At 38.7% G+C, this 17,291-nt stretch overlaps 1 protein-coding gene across 1 annotated transcript in view; it reads left to right on the top strand.

Moving 5' to 3' along the window:
* Positions 1–17,291, top strand: part of LOC124595467 (rootletin) — a 252,703-nt gene that overhangs the window by 179,876 nt on the left and 55,536 nt on the right. The window contains exons 20-22 of the mRNA XM_047134220.1: positions 695–880; positions 1,315–1,559; positions 4,066–4,281. Coding sequence (XP_046990176.1) covers positions 695–880; positions 1,315–1,559; positions 4,066–4,281 — 647 coding nt within the window. The remainder of the gene's footprint in view (positions 1–694; positions 881–1,314; positions 1,560–4,065; positions 4,282–17,291) is intronic.

The raw sequence follows: 17,291 nt of genomic DNA, 5'->3' as shown, positions 1-17,291 counted from the left end.
AGAGGTTTTGGCGCCAGTATTTATCTTTGTGCCTGCAAAGCATGCCTGTGTAGCGCTACATATATTCGACGGCAAAAGTTACTTGTGGCGGCACCTACCAACATTTTGCAGAACTTCTGCTTACTTTGCACTCGATTCTAAGCCGCAGGCGGTTTTTTGGATTACAAAAACCGGAAAAATAGTGCGGCTTAGATTCGAGTAAATACGGTAAACTGTTTAAGGCAAAAGGATGGTTCATTTGAAAGGGCACAGACAGTTTCCTTCTCCTTTCTTCCCAAGTACACCTTTGTGCTCCGACTCTCTAATGTAAGCTCTGAGTGAGTATTTGCTTCCCCTCAATAAATACTTGTACATCTTCCCTTTTTTTCATTTTTCATTTTCCTTTCTGATGGCAAAAGATATCTAAATTTTTGATCATTGCATATTTAGCCGTTCTTTTTCAACTTATTTGTCTGATAATCTAACTACAGACTTTTTATTCTTTTGGCAGCAGTTAAATATACACATTTCTGCCGTTGTAAGTATTATTAATGCTCATCTGTGTTGTGCATTATAAATAAAAATAATATACTCATGACGTGTGTAATGTTTACAATTTTGTTCTTTGTAACTGATTTCCTGGACTTAAATTTCTTGCTAGTTAGTTCATCTATTTCCTTTTTGCAACTCAATCTGTATTATTTATGTTTTTCAGTGGAAAATAGCAGTGAAATGCTGCGCAAGGAGCTAACCGATGTCCGAAGACAGCTTGCAGATAGCAACTATGAAAAAGACAAGTACAGCAGCTCCAATAAAGAATTAAGAGAATATGTGAAACGTATTGAGGGTGAAAAACGTGAACAGAGCCGCACCCTAGAAGATGCATATCAGAAGATAGCAAGTACGTTTGCATTAAGTCATTTCATAGAGAAAAGTGTATTTAACTTGTTGCCTCCATGGCTTTATTACACTGTTACTTGAATTCGGAGTATTTGCATATCATGCTTGGGGAGTTTCCTCAGCTCTTATGGGTACTAACAAATTTGAGAGTTTTTACTATATTCTGTTACTTGTGACTCCTGAGCTACATTTTATGTCTGACTTGTCAAATAGTTCTAAAAATCAGTATTCCTCTTCATTGCTTGTCTATTTTTCTTTGCTATTTCTCATTTTCTATCTTGCCTTTTTCACAATGGTTTTCTATTCAAGCACCTCTCAGCCCAGCTTTCTTTGTTTCTTTTTCAACAATAAGTGTTGAGGTTTTCCACTTCTGTTCTGCATTTCATATTTATTGTTTAGAAAAAAGAAAGATTGTTATTGTTTAACATAACACAGGCTTAGAAGATGTGAAGGCAACACTCGACAGTGAACGGTCAAGGCTACAGGGCCAGCTGCGTGAGGTGGAGAGACAACAACTACAGACAGCTCAGCAGCTCCAGGCTATTCAAGAAGAACTGTCACGTACTCGGGCAGAAGGTAGCCAGAGGCTCAATGAAGAGCGCGAACTTCAAGCACGACTAACTACAGAAATTGAAGAACGAGAGCGAGCTCAGCAGGAAGTACACACTCTTCGTAAACAGGTCAGTTGCACACAGTAATCTTTTATGTTCATTTCTTTTAATAACTATTCATAACTGAAATTGTGTCAGATAAGAAACAAAAAGTGTTCTGCTTGCATACTAAACACAGTGAAGTACTAATAGATGGAAGATACTACACAATTTAACTGATATTGACATACAAAGTTTTGCAATTTTGATAGACAGTAAATTGCACAACCATTTATGGTGAACATATGACTTCTTATTTTCTTAATAATAATAATCTCATTTGTATAGCATCTGTCTTATTCAAAGTACAGTATATTCTTATAAACTGCATTATAATTGACATTCAGTGTTTTTCTTTTGGGTGCATAGATGAATAAATTATGTGGGTATCCAACACATGAACTCACTGCATATTGCTGCCCATGCAGGAAACATGATTCTTTGAAATTCCTTCACAACATTGGAATATTTCCCCTTGTATGTTATTGATAGTCATGTTGTGTGCTAATCTTACTGGAAATTGGAATCGCTTAAAGCTGAATTGGTTACTTAGTTGAAATGGGTAATTCATGGTATGAACACCAACTTGCCTTCTTCTTTTCCAGTTAATATTTCCACTTCTATGATGTTGTTTAGAAGGTTGTTTTTTTCCATTTTGCAAGGCCATACCAGAAACATTGAATGAATTGAGAAATTTTGTCATCAGGAAGTTTACACTTTCATTTTGGGTCATCATTGTACCAATGAATTCAAATATTTTTTTCTTCACTTGGTATCATATTCTGTATTCACAGGTTTTTTTCTGTCTCCTTTTTTTTTTTTTTTTTTTTTTTTTTTTTTTTTTTTTTTAAGCTACTGCATTTTTGTTGCTAAAATTATTTGCTCATGCAGCAGTTTATTGTTTAAGTATTTTGAGATAATTAGATACACTTTTTTGATGTTGTTCCTATGTCTTTACTACATTCCACGGCTCATTTTAAGACAGTTTTGCCGAAGATCAATGTGATTTGTCCCTTTCCCAAGTTGCATTCTATAACATTCAGAAATATTTTGAACATTCAGGAATATTTATAAAATATCGAGAGCTTAAACAGAACAGTCCAGAATTTTCATTCTTGAAAAATACATTCATGATATCATCACAAGCACAACAGCTACCACTCAGCAACCACTATAGCGCACAACAAGGGAGCCCAGAGTGCCACCATGTAGAAGAGCTAAGGACAGTTAGGAACACCGAAACACAGAAAGAGAAGACAGGAATGGCTTCCACGGTGTTGAGTATAGCATGGGCAGGGCAATCATTTTAATTTATTTCCAGAATGCTGATAGTGTCATGTTCTCATCTCCACAACATTTTAGCGCGCTAACGTTAAAGTACATAGTTACACATGTAGTGAATCTGTTAGTCACAGTTATATTGTCTACATGTCAGTACAGCAGTTGAGTTTCTGATTTTCGTACTATTGAAGCCACACATTTGACATTGGAAAGTCCTGGATAAAATGCAAATGATGGAAGTGTTAAAGGTAACTACTCACTGCACAGTGTAGTAAGAAACAGTCTGAAAAGCTTATAAGGATGTTGCAGGGTAGTTTATCTGAGAAATAGATGTTAAGAATAAAATTGATATGTTGCACCATTTCCAAGTTAATTAGCATCGCAGTTAGCCAATCACACCATTGTGCATGCAAATTCAAGCAGCCCACCAAAGACAGTGTCACCAAAAGTGTTCTTATTTGGTTTCCTCAGACTGAACAAGAGAGCGATACAAAAATTCGACATGGAATGGTAGTAAGGATTGAACCTGAGCCAAAAGGCTGAGCAGTCTTGTGCACTGTCATCTACGCTGCGAGAACAACTGACCCTAATTGTGTCTGGAAGGCTGCTAGAATTTGCATGTGCAACTGGCTGATTGGCTAACTTCAGTGCTAATTAATTCGGCAGTGGCCATCTTCCAGTCTGACTGCCAACTCCTGCTCTCTCATACATTACTGCTCCTCTTGCTCAGCACCCTGTGACCTCAATCATCCACATTACTGGCACATTTCTCAGCACAACCTACCCTCCAACACTCTTAAAAGTTTTTAGACTCTTTCTGACCACCGTGTATAGTTGAGGTGTTGAGCAGTCCACAAGTGCAATAGTAAGATTAAAAATATTACCTATATTTCAGATAGTGCCCTTCTTCGGAGCTGACTAATACAAAAGAAACATACACATCCCCCGCCCCCCTCTTCCTCCCCTCTCCCCTCTGCCCTGCACACACACACACACACACACACACACACCTGATATGTAGCGGTGTGTGAATGACCTTCTTTAATATCTAAAAGAGGACAACATTGTACAAAGCAATAGAACATTTTCATTCTTATTTATGTGCTTTTCAGCTGCTGAAAGTCTCAACTATATATTCCATTATTTCCTGGCATTCATTTATTAGAGTCAGATTAATTTGGAGAAAAACATTATCATATGTTAACAGTATATCAATATGATGTTATAACAGAAAATAATTTTTGTTTGCTTACAGCTTGCAGAGGTGGAATCTGGTGCGGAACAGCTACGCCAGGAATGTGGAAGATTGAGGTCACGGGGCGCTGAGCAGGAGGAGCAGTGGCGTATGAGAGAGCAGGAGTTGGCAGTCAGACTGGAAGATGGCCGCTGCCGTGAGAGAAAATTGGAGGACCAGAGGCACAACCTTGAAGTGTGTCTTGCAGATGCTACTCAACAAATACAAGAGTTGAAGGTCAGTTAGACAGATGTAACTCTGAGATAAATAATTCTAGCTGATCCCAGAAGAAATAGAGTACTATTTCATCACACATTTTGATATCTCACTGGCAAAATGCACAATGGCCAACATTTTTGGCAGCTGAAAAATTTGACACAAGTTTAAACACAGTATGAAATGAAGAACAGGTGATAGCTTACACGTAATTCCATTAAAACAAATGAAGTCATGAATCCTGTACAAACGGTAAATTTAATGTCATAACAAAAATCAACATTTTTTTGTGAACTATTCCAAAACTAGGCATTTCTCCGTTTCATGAGTAAAATTGTTGGGGATTTTGGGGCTTTATGTTTTGCACTTCGTTATAACCATTATTTAAGATTATTTGTCACAAAATACACTAAATTGAATTAGTATCTATTGTCAAAATAGAAAACAATTTTGCTTGATAATAAATATTCACCTTTTCCATATTGAGCATGTAGTTTCATCCTGAATGCTGGAAAATAACTTGCCATCACCAATAGTTCTAAGCTAAAACATTGCATTCATAAAATAAAATCCTTTGATCAGAAATGAAAGTAGACTTCAGTCCAACGTCAATTACTAACTGCCATTAATAGTAAGATCATTGGTTCACACCTTACGAAATGTCAGAAGGACAAAAATGACTCGCCTTATATTCGCATTTGCTGGTGAAATAATGGCAGCCTCACTAACTGTCAGTGGAATGGAACATCAAGCACATTAACCATACTCAGTGAGAACACACAGCGCTGATTTTGGCTGTCATGTGATCCTCCCGCTCAATTGACTTGTTCTCAGCCTTGCTAACTTGCCTGTTCATTTTGTTACTTTGAAGCTACACAAAAATTTGGTATGGGGTTAGCCTTACTCTATGAGGTATAATCTTGAAGTTTTATTTATCACCTTAAAAAACTATAGTTATTTAGTAATTTTTTTGTCTCTTTGCAGTCCTCTTATGCATTAAAATCTCCGTGCCATAGCACTTTGGCATGCTGCCAGAGGAACCAAGGCAAAAGACCTATCTCTGCCTTATCAAAGAGCTACTCCATTTTGTTTCAGCTCCTCTAGAGGCATATTGCAGGGATTTCGTGTGTACCAGGACTGCAGGTCCCCCCCCCCCTCCCCCCAGGACTGCAGGTGTCCCCCCCCCCCCCTGTCCCCAACACACACACACACACACACACACACACACACACACACACAAAGCAAACAGAAAGTAATTACCTCAAAAGCAAAATTCACTCCAGAAAACTATAAAATTAAGAGACAGCATTGCTGGCTACTTCTTACCTTCAGGAGGTGAAATTTTCATTGCTACTGATTGACACATATCAAACTACATACTACATATACTACTCTCATACGTGTATATAATCTCCACCCAAGGAGTTTTGATAGCTAGGGTAATGTGCATGCTTTTGTAGATGCAGTGAACAGTTTCATTGAGAAAATAAAGCAATGGAAACGCCAGGCAGAAATACCAAAAATGTATGAAAAGATGGCTTGGTGTGTCTTACTGTAAAGAAGACACATCAAGTTGCAGACAGGCACGATTAAAAGAAAAGACACATACATAAAGTTTTCGGCCACAGTCTTCATCAGTAAAAGAGAGACACACATCATTCACACACACAAACAAGCACACCTCACACACACGACCACCAACTCCAGCATCTCGAGCCGGAATGCAACTATCACGTGGGATGCAAGCAGTAATCTGGAGGGGGTGCGGAAGGGAAAGGGATAGTGTACGGGTGGGGAGAGACACGAATGCTGTCTGGTGGAGTGTGCAGGGACTGCCAAAATGTGCAGTGTCAGGAGTTTGTGTGGCAGGGAGGTAGGGAAAAAAGGAGAGGACCAGGGAAAGACAAGTGGATGCATTGGCAGAGCGCTACTTACAACACATTCTCCACTCCCATAATTATGTGGCCTCAATCTACAGTAACATACTGTTCCCACACCCTCCACCGAATAGTTTCCAACCCCTCTGTCCTATTATCTCCTCCCCATTCTCATCTCCCACCCTGTTTAATTGCAGCCCTCTGCCAACTCATCCATCTGTCTTTTCCTGCTCCTGTCCTTTCTTGCTCCTTTTTCCCCCACGTCCCTGCCCCACAACCTCCTGACGCTGTGCCCATTTGCAGACTAGTTCGCGCACACTCCACCAGACAGGGCTCATCTCTCTCCTCAACCATACAGTACCCCTTCCAGATTGCTGCTTGCATCCCATGGGATAGTTGCATTCCAGCCCAAGATGCTGGAGTTGGTGGTCGTGTGTGCTTGAGGTGTGCTTGCTTGTGTGTGTGAATAGCGTATATCTCTCTCCTACTAACGAAGGCTGTGGTTGAAAGCTTTATGTAAGTGTCTTTTAATTGTGGCTGTCTGCAAGTTGACATATCTTCTTTACAGTAAGTAGCAATCAATCTTTTCCTACACCATGCATTGAGAAAATAAGTACATCATTAGACAAGAGCAATATGGTGGCAGGAATTTCCTGTCTCCTCACAAAGGCGTTTGATTCTGTAAATAAATAACATCTCCCCTTTAGTTCTATTCTCAGAGGGTACTTCTGTCTTACTTAAAAATTGGGAAAATTCTCAAGTCTGTGATCAGTACCTTCAGTACCGTAGTAACTTGGTTTCATCTTTATGGGTTAAATCTAAATATATCTAAGACTCACATGATGCAACTCAAAATCAAACAGTCAAAATGTGAGCAGATTAATATTGTTCACAACAACCAAGATATAGAGGTAGTTGCGTCAGTCAAATTCTTAGGTTTAAATATGGGAAAAAATTTGAGCTGGCAGGCACATGTTGGGAACCTAGGAAATAAATTGGACAGCATTGCATTTGCAATGCAAGTATTATCCACTGCTACTGACATGTACACAAGAAAAGGAACATACACAAGCTACTTTGAATCCATTATTGGGCATTGTATTGTTTTTGGGGTAACTTGACATACAAAGTTCGGATACTAAAAAAATAGAAAAAAATCTCTCAAAATGTGCACTGGAAATGATGATGAACTATCTCATCCATTACTTAGAAAACTTACAATATTAACTATATATAAAAACAAAGATGAGGTGACTTACCGAACGAAAGCGCTGGCAGGTCGATAGACACACAAACAAACACAAACATACACACAAAATTCAAGCTTTCGCAACAAACTGTTGCCTCATCAGGAAAGAGGGAAGGAGAGGGAAAGACGAAAGGAAGTGGGTTTTAAGGGAGAGGGTAAGGAGTCATTCCAATCCCGGGAGCGGAAAGACTTACCTTTGGGGGAAAAAAGGACAGGTATACACTCGCACACACGCACATATCCATCCACACATACAGCCACAAGCAGACATATAGGTCTTTAAATATGTCTGCTTGTGGCTGTATGTGTGGATGGATATGTGCGTGTGTGCGAGTGTATACCTGTCCTTTTTTCCCCCAAAGGTAAGTCTTTCCGCTCCCGGGATTGGAATGACTCCTTACCCTCTCCCTTAAAACCCACTTCCTTTCGTCTTTCCCTCTCCTTCCCTCTTTCCTGATGAGGCAACAGTTTGTTGCGAAAGCTTGAATTTTGAGTGTATGTTTGTGTTTGTTTGTGTGTCTATCGACCTGCCAGCACTTTCGTTCGGTAAGTCACCTCATCTTTGTTTTTATATATAATTTTTCCCACGTGGAATGTTTCCTTCTATTATATTACAATATTAACTCTGTGATATATATCAAAAACTTACAATATTACCTCTGTGATATATATCACAGAGTTAGTATTGTAAGTTTTGTAAGTAAAAAGTGTTTGCCCTTATGGACAGTGTTTGAACTCAAATATCTCATGATGACACAATTTTCACTTCTTTCTTTTCTTCCTTTTCTCTTCCCAAAATCTCTTCATCCTTTGACTAAGCTCTTGTTTCCTTTGTTCAATCCATAATGCTCCCGTCTTCCTCTTCTCATTTACCATAAATTTTGCATTCCTAATTTTGTTCCTGAATTCCTTTCTGTCTTTTATCGTTTGTTTGTTGATCATCAGCTGCCTTATGTCTTCCTCTATTTCATGATACCAATTTGTTTTAAGGCTTGAATGTTTTACTACTTCAAAGATTCTCTTTGTAAGTCTGGTGTTGTCCATTCTCAGTATGTGTCCGCAGAAATTTACTCTGCGTTTTCTGATTATGTCTGTGAGTCCGTCAGTGTGTTGGTATAACTCATTTGTAGGTCTTTTCATCTATATGCCATCTTTGTGTATTGGTCCGAATGTTTTCCTGAGAATTTTGCGTTCTGTTTTTTCTGTCTCTATAATGCCTGATGCTCCAATTGTGGTCATTTCTAATGCATATAGTGCTTCCAGTAATACAACTGTTTTGTAGTGTCTAATTTTGGCCTGTCTTGATATGCTTTTCTTATTTTAATGTGACCATGTGAGTTTGTATGCTTTCTGGAGTCTTTGTGTTCATTCTGTATTGGATGCTTTGTTTGATCCTCCTATTTGTATGTATTCCCCTAAATATTTAAATTTTTTTACTCTTTTTACGGATCCATACATCATTTGCATGATGTGTACATTGTTGGTTTGTCGTTCCATGTACTGAGTCTTCTCATACGATATCTGTAGACCTGTTTCGGCAGCTATTTCATGTAGGTGTTCCAGTGCTTCCTTTGCCTCCTCTGTGTTATTACTAAGTATGGCTATGTCATCTGCAAATGCCAGACATTTTATGATTGTTCTTGTTTCATGTGTTCTTCCTAGCTGTATTCCTTTAACTTGTTCTTTCCATTGTTTGACAGTTTTGTCTAAGACTATGTTAAACAGGATTCGTGAAAGCCCATCTTCTTGTCTGACACCTGTGTGTATCTGGAAGGGTTCTGAAATTTCTACGATGAACTTAATCTTTGAGGTGGTGTCTGTGAGCGTCTGTTGTATAATTGCCCTGGTTTTTCTGTCGATGTCATATTCTTCCAGTATGTCAAAGAGCGTTTGTCAGTCTATGGAGTCGTATGCTTTTTTAAAGTCAACAAAGATAACTACAGTATTTCCTGTCTGTCTGACTTTCAGAAGTGTTCTCAAGTTCCAGATCTGTTCTATGCCTGACCTCCATCTTCTGAAGCCTGCCTGGTATTCCCCTATTTGCGGATCTGCTTGTGGTTCTAGTCTGTTTAATAACACCTTTGAGAGAATTTTGTATGTGACTGGTAGTAAAGAAATACCTCTGTAATTATTTGGATCTGACTTATCACCGAGCGGGGTGGCGCAGTGGTTAGACACTGGACTCGCATTCGGGAGGACGACGGTTCAATCCCGCGTCCGGCCATCCTGATTTAGGTTTTCCGTGATTTCCCTAAATCGCTCCAGACAAATGCCGGGATGGTTCCTCTGACAGGGCACGGCCGACTTCCTTCCCCATCCTTCCCCAATCTGATGAGACCGATGACCACGCTGTCTGGTCTCCTTCCCCAAACCAACCAACCAACCAACCAACCTGACTTATCACCCGTTTTATGTAGGGGATGGATCAAAGCACATTTCCATTCCTCTGGCAACTTCTCTGTGACCCAAATTTCTGAGATAATCTTACTAATTTGCTTGGTGATGTTTTCATCTTGAAGCTTCCAGATCTCAGCAATAATACCATCTTCTTCTGCTGCTCTGTTATTTTTCATTTGTTTGATGATTCTCTCTATCTCTTCTATTGTGAGTGGATTAGAATCTAGGTTGGCTGTGGCCTTTTGGAAGGTTAATTTTTCTGTGGGTTTCTTCCAATTTAGAAGTTCATCACAGTATTGTTTGAGGATTTTGCAATTTTCTTTCGTGTTCGTTTCGAGGGATCCATCTGTTCTTCAGAAGCAGAGCTAGGAGGTTTATAACCCTTCATATTCTCTGTGAATGTTCTGTAATAGTTTCTAGTGTTATTTCTCTTGTAATCTTCATTAATTTCTTTCGACCTGTTGTTGTCTTATGCCCATTTTTCTATTCTGATTTCCTTTGTTGATTATTTCTGAATCTCATGAAATTCCTTCCATGTTTCTGATGTTCTGTTACTGCTGAATTTCTTCCATGCCTGTGTTCTTCTTTCAATGGCTAGATCACAATTCGTGTTCCACCATCTATGTTTTCGTTTCCTAGGAGGTTCCCCCCATCGCATTACCTTCTGAATTGTTTTCGCAAAGTCTGACCATGTGTCTGTTGAATGCCTATTAATCTCTTCAACAACTTTGTCCCTGTTTATCTTCAAGTATTCCAGATCAGGTTTGACTCTTTTGTTTCATGCTGTTTTTTTTCTGCCTTGGGATTTTCCTAATCTTAACTTGTAGTAAATAATGACCAAACTCAAAAAATCCCTTACATGTTCTGACATTTAGAATTTCCCGTGTACATTTGGTGGAAATGGCCACATGATCAATCTGGAATTCTCCCCACACGGTGTTTGGTGCTTTCCTGTTGTAAGTTTTCGTCTTGGCTTTCGAAATTGCGTCGACATAACTTTGAGGTTGAAATTTTGACAGTATTTTATGCGGAGGTCTCGATTTTTGTTTGTATGAACGTGTGCCGAGTGCGGACCTGTGATTTGTGTGTATTTTCTTTCTTTATCTAAATGCGCATTAAAGTCTCCCACCGAGCGAGGTGGGTCAGTGGTTAGACACTGGACTCGCATTCGGGAGGACGACGGTTCAATTCCGCATCCGGCCATCCTGATTTAGGTTTTCCATGATTTCCCTAAATCGCTCCAGGCACATGCCGGGATGGTTCCTCTGAAAGGGCACGGCTGACTTCCTTCCCCATCCTTCCCTAATCCGATGAGACCGATGACCACGCTGTCTGGTCTCCTTCCCCAAAACAACCAACCAACCAAAATCTCCCATTAAAATTTTCACATGTCTTTCTGGAATGTTGTTAGTTACTTCTTCCATGTCTTCCCAGAAGTTTTCAACTTCTTGCGGCTTTTTTCTATTATTGTTATTTGTTGGGGCATGAGCATTGCTAATTGTGTATGCTTTATTACCTGATTTGAAGGAAAGTGTGGAAATATGTTCTGATATAGAACTGAAGTCTATGATGCTATCCATTACTGATTTATGTACAGCAAATCCTGTACCTAACAATGATGGTATGCCTCTTCTGACAGCAGGTTTCCCTTTGTAGATCCTGTAATTTTCTCTATTGAAATGGTTTTCATCTCTGAAGCGCGTCTCTTGAATGGCAAGAATTTTGATATGAAACTTTTCTAGTATGTCTGTGAGTTGTTTTAGTTTTCCAAGTTTGAAGAGTGTGTTTGTATTGAGAGTGACAATGTAGTGTTTGCGAAGAGATTTTGAAAAGCTCTGATTCTTTTCCTCATGATGTTCCTGGTCCCCCAGAATCTGATGACCAGGAAAATCCAGTGCGTTGACTGGGGCCTGGGGTAGTGGATTCATTTCCTTTTGTTCCACCAAGATCACTTCAAGTTGAGTTTAGTTGCGGTGATCCTTGAAAAAGATCACAATGATTGCAGACTTGATTGTTGAGATCAAGCCATATTTCACAGCCGCATCAACTAGGTGAACAGACTGACTCTGACCACTAATCGCTGGATACCAGAACAGACACTAGGGGATTTCTTGATGTTGTGTGAGAGCTATCGTATTTTGCTCAAGTCCGCCGGCAAGCCGGCGAGGACCCCCCTACCTGCCATCTGGGACGCGCCATGTCGGTGTACCAGCTCTCCGCCTGCTATGACAACGTAGTAGGTTCGTGGATATACAGAAAAAACAGAAAACCTTGAGCAACTGGAGATTGGACGTTCAAATTCACAGGACAAGTACATTAATATGTTCTGCAGAAATGATTAGCATTTCAGTCACCTCTGTGCAATGAGCCCTGATATCTTTCTCCATGTGCGATGGCATCAGTGCATATAAGGCGCAAATGGCATCCTGTGGTATCCTGTGGTATAGCCATCCATGCTGCATTAACCTGGTTCCAAAGTCATCTGTGGTGGTTGGCACTGGGTCGCAGTGGTGCATCTGTGTTTTCACCATATCCCACACATTTTCGATTGGTGACAAGTCTGGTGATCTGGCAGGCCAGGGCAAAAAGCTGACATAACTTCAAGAAGGCACGTGTTCATGCAGCAACATGTCTTGCTGAAAAATGACATCTGGCGTGTTGTGCAGAAAGTGTGTGGCTGGGAGTCATAGGACGTCATCCGTGTAGGTCACACTTGTCATAGTGACCTGGACATGCACCAACTGTGATTTGTAATTGTATACAGTAGCACCCCACACCGGAAGGCCACGAGTTGGCACTGTATGTGTTGTGCAAATGCAGTCTCTGTGATGCCACTCCCCCTGTCTGCGGTGAATCAGAATGCAGCCATCAGTGATGACGTTCCGTACACCATTGCCAACTGGCATGTTTCTGCACATTCGTCAAAGGTAGGCAGAGAAATGGATGGCACGTGTGTAACCCACGCCTAGGGACAGGAAAAAATCGGTGTTGTTATATGACCAAAATCAGTGTTATTTGTTGCACTTTTTGATGTTATTTTCTGGAAAGCTTATTCTGTTGTCAGGTTTCTATTTTTGTCATATTTAACCATTTTTCAATGCTATGTTGAAAATGGAACTGTTCCTAAGATAGGGTGGTCCAAACATGAGACAAGTGTAGAGAAAAATTATTTTAACAAAAAATTTTGACACCAATAATTATTTTAAAACAAATTCCAAAGGTAAAAATGAAAATAATAGTACATTGCAGATATTTTATTGATGACATATTTTGCACTTCTTCATATCATTCTTGAGCTGTGGAGACTACAGAAGCTGGTCTCCGTGGCTCAAGAATGATCTGAAGATGTGCTAGGAGGGTGAAATGCGTCATCAATGAAATATCTGCAACAGAGACTATTATTTCAATTTTTAACATATGTTTACTGTTGCTGTGCTTAGCAAGAATGGTGTGGAGTGATACATATATTTTAAATACTGCAAAAAAAAATATTTATCAGTGAAGTATCCAGCACATTAAAAAGTGTACAAAACTCTCCTTTTTTCAGGTCCACAATCTATTTTTGACACTCAACAATTTTTCTCACCAACTTAAATATTTATGTTAAATGGTTGAAATTTCTTACGGAATAGCAGAAATGAAACTTAGAAGAAAATCTTTTAATGTAAAGAAAAATCTTTGCCTTTGCAGTGCTATTGTTAGTAAGTAAAATGTCCTAGCTTAGCATCTGATTTTTCTGTATGAATATCTCCAAGAAAACGTGAAGGTAAATATTTACAAAAGATATTTAACTTGGGTTAAAAATAAGACAGAATTTAATTTCTTAATTTTTTTAATGTTGCTTGCAAACATTGTTTATAATATGTTTTAGTAGAAGTGTTGAGTTTTAAATTCTATTTCCCATCAGTAACACAGTATTTTAATACAATAATACTTTATTTTAATGCACTCTTTTTTTCTTCTTCTTCTTCTTCTTCTTCTTCTTCTTCTTCTTTTTTTAACACACATATGTAGAACTGATAGTAAGGCTCATTTATGTGCTGCATTTTCAGCTGTTTTTACCAAGATCTGGACTAATGGGGTAAACACAGACATAACAGAAATCCATCCTTAGACAAAAGAAGCATAGTTCATCCTTACATCAGAGAAGTAAAAATTAGTAAACATTTGAAAAAGTGAGCGTATGCATAGTTTTTTTAAGAAGAATAAGGCAACAAGCTAACAAAGATAGGTCTCCCATGAAAGTCATACAAAACACTGTTAACTTATCGGGAGCATATAAACCATTAATTTCGAATTCTAATGCCCTTTCATCAGTGGTTACTGTAGGCTTCAGCATTTTCACAGAACACACGTGTTCATTGCCAAGTCTAGAATAAGAATACAATGAAAAAAAAAAAAAACAGCAGATGATAAAAATGAGTATCCGAATGCAGGAACTGAAACAGCTTCGAAATGATTGAAAAACGCGCCACAAACAAAACATTAGTCAAGTGAAGTGTACCCCACTCCAACTGAGACAGCTATGTGCATGCGTGAATGTGGCAGCTTGACAGCATCAGAGGTTTTTTTTGGCTGCTTTCTCTCTCTGTTTATACACCAAACAACCACATTCCAAGTAGCCAGAAATGGGAATTGGCGCTGCTTCTAAGTCATCTCTGCGCAAGCACGGCAAGCTGTCTGGTAACTGCTTAAACGAAACTTATTTCACCGAAATTTGAAAACAATCATATCGACATTAATTAAAATTTTCGTAAGTTAATACAGGCAGAAAAATACGCACTCAGCCTTCAATGCCACATTGCTATTGGTACTGTGCAAAATATTGTTTATTTGCAAGTGTTGGCAAAGAGCATACCTAAAACAGTTGTCCTGCCAATGAATGGTCTCTGTAAACTTAACTAATTGCTTAAACACAAGCATGTACAGTATTAACGTAGTTTGCATTCTATCATACAGTACACTTTTTTCTTTGGTAAGATGATTTGAGAATAGGTTCCCATACGTGAAACCGGTCATCAATTAAACAAAAGTAACTGAATTTGACAACTTTGGCTGTTTTCTACATCAAACTGGTTAACTCAAGTTGCTGTCCTGTTATTAATCCAGCGTGCTGGAAATCCAAAAAGATGAACCTTATAGCTGCTCATTTCCGTCAAAGAAGTTTATGCTGCCCTTTAAGATACCTGCCTCACCAACTATTCGGAACTCATCACATATTCAGAAATAAACACCCAAATATTTATTTCATTCTTCGATCTCTAATCAGACGGAAATGTTAACATCATTTATTGCAGAACATACTTGTATTACACTTTCGGATTTTTTCCTTTACTTTTATTGTAAAAGGTGCTAGCGTCATAAGCTCAATGATTGATGACAGTGTTGGCAGTGTTCGCACCCACCTCCTTCCAAATACTTGCGTTACATTCATAACAAAAGACCCAGGCTGTGTTGACAATGCTACGATGGAAAAAAATATATATTAGCCTGCAGTGGGACACAAACTTACATCCATTTGTATCGCAAACCACGAAACTATCCGTTTTGTTATGGCTTACTCATTCGGCTACTGTCTCAAGTCTCAGTGATCTCATTTCTTCAAGCCTTACATCGTTGTTGCATTATTAACCACATTTAATGAGCAGGGTGATGTGTTTGTGATAGATTCTCATTGCACCATTGCTTTGAAATGACATACTGTGGCACATACACTACAAAAGAAAGAAATAATCGAAATTCGCACAGTGGTCATTTGTACACGTTCGCAAAAGTCCATAGTCGAAAGGCCACTAGTGATGTCACGACTGCAAAAAGTAGTGCAATAGTTGAACATGGAACATTTCAACATTTAATATGTCACTGACATAATTAGATTTATGACACTTCTTACGAGGACACAGAAATTTTGTTGAAAAACACCGATTTTCCGTTACTTTCTTAAAAACCGCTGAGTTCGCGTGATTTGCGCAAAAACCACCAAATTCTCATTATTCATCGCATTATCATTTAAACAGATTTTTCCTGTTCCTACCCATGCCATAATAAACAGCAATGGACTGTCACCCCTGATAGTGTACGATGTGTTACACTGTTTCACTAGAGCCAAGGAGGATGCAGATCTGTCCTCCAATGCTATTAGGATGAGGTGTCAAGCTTCTCAGGTGGTGGTCTGGGTGGTACGACCTGATCCATCTCATCATGTTCTACAGCCTTCCGTGAACCATTCTTCACACACGCAGTTAACAGCCAAAACACTTCGTCCCATACGAACAGCAATTTCCCCAAGAGATGCTTCATGTTCTCTCAAACCAATAATGCACCCTCTTTCATACTCCCTGATTTAACAGTACAATTCGCTCATACTGTTGACCTGGAACCCATACGATGCCATGGTTCAAATGCTATTCATTTCTGCAGAATATAATAATGTACCTGTCCTGTGAAAATGAACATCCTATCTCTAGTTGCTCAAGGCGTTCTGTTTTTTTCTGAACATGAGTGTATTTGAGGGAAACCATTTTGTTCATTCACATTATACAAGAAACAAAGAAAATTTTACTCTCCCTACCCACCACCTCAAACTGTATGCCCAGGGACGTCAGTACAGGAGAATGAAAATTTATAATACATTAAAAGGGAGCAAGTTAATGCACATGAATTTAGGTTCTTTCAGGTGAACCTAAATTCATGTGCATTAACTTGCTCCCTTTTAATGTATTATAAATTTTCATTCTCCTGTACTGACACTGAAATGTTGTTACTCAGTGGAGGCATTCATGCAGGACGAATTGGAATATTGAGATTGATACAATGTGTTACGTATCCCAAGAAATATCATTATAGCATTATTATTTATTTTAGTGCTATTATTTATTAGTGTAGAAATCATTGTAACTGTAAGACTGTAAGAGAAAAATAAAAAGTCAAAGTGATAAATAAGTGTTCAGATAGTTTCACCAAAATGGGGCGGGGGGGGGGGGGGGGGGGGTGATGTGCAAAAATCAACACTGAAATTGACCATACAATAGCAGTTTTTTTTTTTTTTTTTCTTTTTTCTTTTTGTATGAGTAAATCACCTTGGGATGATCAATATTGCCCTCCAGCTCATCACTGTGACTCCGCCAGCTGATGCTGACCATCATATTTATGTCTGCAAGAGACAAATACAAGCTTCTGAAGAAACCTGTATCATTTTAGTATATGATAATGTATTCTCCTGATGGATGCAAATAATGGAATGACTAAAGACCATGTAGTGTAGACATTAACCTTATAGTTCGGTTTACAATGTTGATTTAATAATTTCTCAGTGCATGTTTGACATTTCCAGTAGTTTTTCAGGCCTTATTCTTTTTTAATTTCATAATTTCATTGTTTGCTCATTTCTTATAAGGATCAGTCAAATGAAAACGAGACAGATGGGAAAAAATAAGCAAACTGTTTATTAATTCAAAAATAATCACCATAACTGTTAATACATCTATCCCACTGTGAGACAAGACATT

This window comes from Schistocerca americana, chromosome 2 (assembly GCF_021461395.2).
Source record: "Schistocerca americana isolate TAMUIC-IGC-003095 chromosome 2, iqSchAmer2.1, whole genome shotgun sequence".
Lineage (NCBI taxonomy): Eukaryota > Metazoa > Arthropoda > Insecta > Orthoptera > Acrididae > Schistocerca > Schistocerca americana.
This window is presented reverse-complemented; position numbering and strand designations above follow the sequence as displayed.